General features: G+C 43.2%; 1 protein-coding gene across 2 annotated transcripts in view; it reads right to left on the bottom strand.

Moving 5' to 3' along the window:
• Nucleotides 1-602: 602 nt before the first annotated feature.
• Nucleotides 603-3,891, bottom strand: part of Pcnx4 (pecanex 4) — a 43,523-nt gene continuing 40,234 nt past the window's right edge. The window contains exons 11-12 of one of the 2 annotated variants that reach the window (XR_003714134.1): nucleotides 3,177-3,373; nucleotides 1,323-1,412 (exon numbers count right to left, since the gene is read on the bottom strand). Coding sequence is in view for 1 of the 2 variants with exons in the window: in XM_028789264.1 (XP_028645097.1) it covers nucleotides 1,161-1,412 (252 nt within the window). In the remaining variant the exon portion in view is untranslated. Of the gene's footprint in view, nucleotides 1,413-3,176; nucleotides 3,374-3,891 lie in introns of both variants that reach the window. The other variant, XM_028789264.1, reaches the window with a different exon arrangement.

Genomic DNA, 3,891 nt, shown 5'->3' with positions numbered 1-3,891 from the left:
GAATAAAGCAAGTTCATTTCCGCTGAGGCTCCCACCCGTTGTCCCTCTTCCCTGCAGGTAACTGTAACTCACTTCTAGGTGGTGAGAGGATAATAATGAAATTCTGATCGTCACTTTACGGAAATTTCCCTATATTCCCATGTTTCAGCTCATATTCTTGCAGCACTGGTGATCCCACTGGGTAATTCAGTTGTCAGTGTTGTGTATGAAGTCAGAACTATGGGACGTCTTCTGGTTGTGACGACACTCGTGGTGAATGAAGAGCCTGCTTCATTTACATATGACAGAAATGTGTGGAAAGATGTGTAATCATTTGTTGGAGAGAGGCTGGGATGGTCTCTTGGTTGGTAAAGTGCTTGCCATCCTGGCAGGACGACCATGTTCTCCAGCCCTCATGTAAAAAGCCAGGCATGGAGGCAGGTACTTCTAATCCCGCTGCTGCAGAGCTGGACACAGGATGGTCTCACTGGCTGGCCAGCCTAGCCAACTCAGCAAGCCCGAGTCTCTGAGAGAGAGACTGCCTGAGGCTGACCTCTGGCCTCCACACAAATGGGCAGGCACCTACACACGTGGATATCCCTCTCCAAAGACAAAGAACAAACTTTAGCTGGTGAGATTTTATTTCAAGTGTTTATGGTTTCCAAGCAAAGTATATGAAAAATGAATACACTGAATGGAACTGTTCACACCATGTTAAATGCTAAAACAGTACATTCAAAAATACTAAAAATTAATTACACTTCAAATAAATATATGTACACGTTATGTTAACCATTACAAAGATTCATTATTATTTAAAAACACTGATATGAATGTCTTTTAACTATGTAATTACATACCTGTTGACTTTTTAAAAGACAAACCACATTTCAGACATTTAACAAAGCAGTACAAAACCCATCTACTCTTGTACAAATGTCTCTAGCTACCAAAACCAATCAGAACTCATACAGCACAAATATTGGCCAACTACTTTTACCCATGTTAGACACAGAGGACCTGTTGTTTGAGTCATTCGAATGGCTGAGAAACAGCTTGGAGACCTTTGGTTTTCTCTCAGGCATTCTTGGGGCAGAGAAAGTCTAGTGAAATTACACTTACACTCCTACTTTTCAGTTAGAGCCTCCTCTGATGTGCTTGCACTTGGATGTCAAAATGGACTAACACAAATGTATAGGGAGAGGTTTAGAAGAGAAGATTGGGTATCCCAAAGGAGGGTCAGCAGCCTGTACGGTGAGGTTCCTCAGCAGCAGTGGGTGAGCTTGGATGCTGTACCGCTCCTCATCATCGTTGGTGGCATAGAGCAGCTCCCACGAGAGGTTGGCCCACTGACCCCGAACAGCCTCAGCATTCAGCTTCCCGATGTGCACCGACAGCTCCTGAAGCATCAGGACCCTCGAGGTGTAAACGCCCTGGGAGTGTAAAAGATGGGAAGGATCACCAAAATAGATAAAGCAGAAGTGGGCACGATCAATAGAGATCGGTGTTTTAAAATGTACATGTGTTGCTCAGCTTTAGAATTAAGAACTGCTCTCTAAATAAATATGAGAAGAAAAATGTCACTTAAGTACTATGACAAGCCAGGCGGTGGTGGCGCACGCCTTTAATCCCAGCACTTGGGAGGCAGAGGCAGGCGGATTTCTGAGTTCGAGGCCAGCCTGGTCTACAGAGTGAGTTCCAGGACAGCCAGGGCTACACAGAGAAATCCTGTCTTAAAAAAACAAACAAAAAAAATTACTATGACAAAAAATTTCAGTTATTTAGTCTTCTCTGACTCCAACCCACCACTTCAGTTGGCCTTGGCAACGCACAGCTATAAATACTAGTTACTGAACAGATCTGGTAGTGTCTTATTGCTGTGACAAAATACCTGACAAACAGTGTAACAAAGGAAGGTTTGCCCTGGCCCCTGCAAGAGATGTCTTGGCAGCAGGCACGCGAGGCAGCTGAGCAGGAGTCCACAGCCGAGCAGCAGAGGGAGGAGTGCTGTTCAGCACCCCTTCTTCCTTTCCATTAGTCTGGGACTTGGCCCACACAATTAGTCTTGGCTCCTTGTCCCTTCCCACCTGGATCTAATCTAAAATTTTCTTACAGACACACCCAGAAGTTTGTTTCCATGGCGATCCTAAATCTTTTCAAGCTAGCAATCAAGAGTAATCACCATGGTGAATAAGAGTTTGGCTAGGCTCCTTGTCAGAAAGTTTTAATGAGATGTAGTTCGATTTCTCCACAATTTGCTCATTTCAACTGTCAATTTATATCCCAATGGCTCTTGGACATTCACAGAATGTACAATAACTACCACAGTACATCTGAGACCAGTTTTCACAGCTTCACAAAGAAACACTGTGCTCTCAGCTGTCACTTTCCTAGCTCCTCAATCTGCTCCCCTTAGTAACCACAACTCTCTACCTGAACAGACTCACCTGCTCAGAGTTCATGACCCTTGTACTGAATCGTCATCCTTCATTCCTTTCCGTGGCCATGGGCATACTATAATATATGCCACAATAGATATACCATACTTCATACCTATCATCTGTTGATGCACAGCTGGGCCACTTCTGCCTTTCAGCCATGAGAAATACTACACTGTGAACATCTGTGTGCAAGTTTTTGTGTCAGCCTGCACTTTTGTTCTTTTCCAGTGTGAACATGAGAAATAGTCCCATGACCAACTATTTGAGTATCTTGCCAGCATTAGCATATAAGAGTTCCAATCTCCTCACACCCTGGTTAAGACTTAGTGACTATTAATTTTAGCCATTATACTGCAATAAAATGTACCTTTTGTGTTTCTCTTGAGGAGTGCTGGAGATCAAGGCCAGAGACTTGCACATGCTAAGCAAGGTATTTTACCAGTAGGTTACATGCCTCAGCCCTGATTTTATTATGGTCATTAATGATGCAGAGCATTGTGTGTGTGTGTTTGTGTGTGTGTGCGTGCGTGCGCGCGCTTATTGGTCACTGTATATCTGTGGAGAAGTGAACTTTTGTCCATCTTCAATTGGATCCTCTGTTTTTATTAGAGTCTAAATTATATACATATTATAGTAACAAATCTTTAATGAGATATGTGCAGTTATTTTTCCTGTTCTGGGTTGTTTTCACAGTATGCTTTAACACACAACATTTATTTTTTTTCAGTACTGTTTTGTTTTGAGGCAGGAACTCACATAGCCCAGGATAGAGTTAAATGCTGTATTCTGAGTAGCCCAGGATGACCGTCAAGTCTTGATCCTTCTGGGAAACAGAATGTGTCCGGGCCCTTCTTTCTTCTCCTCTTCATAAAAAAGTATCACTTCTATTATTTTATATGTGTACGAATTTTACCTGCATGTGTCCCAAGAAGGCCAGAGGAGGGACTGGACCCCTGGAATTAGAGTTACAAAGGGTTGTGAGCTATCCTCTGGCTGTTGGAAGTTGAACCCCAATTTTCTGTAAAAGCAACAGTGCTCTGAACCATTGAGCCATCCATCTCTGCAAACAACTTGTTTTGAGGACTGGGATGATCACAGATGGAAACTCCCTATAAAGTTCTCTGCAACCAAGAATGACTCTTGCTCCTTCTGCTAAGATTACAGATATGTGACATTTGGTTGGCTGTGTTTTGTTTTGGCTTATTTTATAGCCCAGGTTGACTTCAAACTTGTGGCAATCTTCTTCCCTCAGTATCCTAGGTTCTGGGTTTAGTAAGCCACTAGACCGGCAAATATTGGGCCTATGCTTTTGCTTGTTTGTTTTTCCTTTTCTAATACTGGGGATTCAACCTGGGGTCTTCTGTATATTAAGCAAGCATTATACCATTGTGCCACGTCCCAGGCCTGCCTGGTCAGCCTACTTATCTCCTTTCTCTCTCTCTCTCTCTCTCTCTCTCTCTCTCTCTCTCTC

This window comes from Grammomys surdaster, unplaced genomic scaffold, assembly GCF_004785775.1.
Source record: "Grammomys surdaster isolate TR1022 unplaced genomic scaffold, NIH_TR_1.0 127, whole genome shotgun sequence".
Taxonomy (NCBI): Eukaryota; Metazoa; Chordata; class Mammalia; order Rodentia; family Muridae; genus Grammomys; species Grammomys surdaster.
Note: the sequence above shows the minus strand (reverse complement) of the source record. Positions and strands in the feature narration are given on the sequence as shown.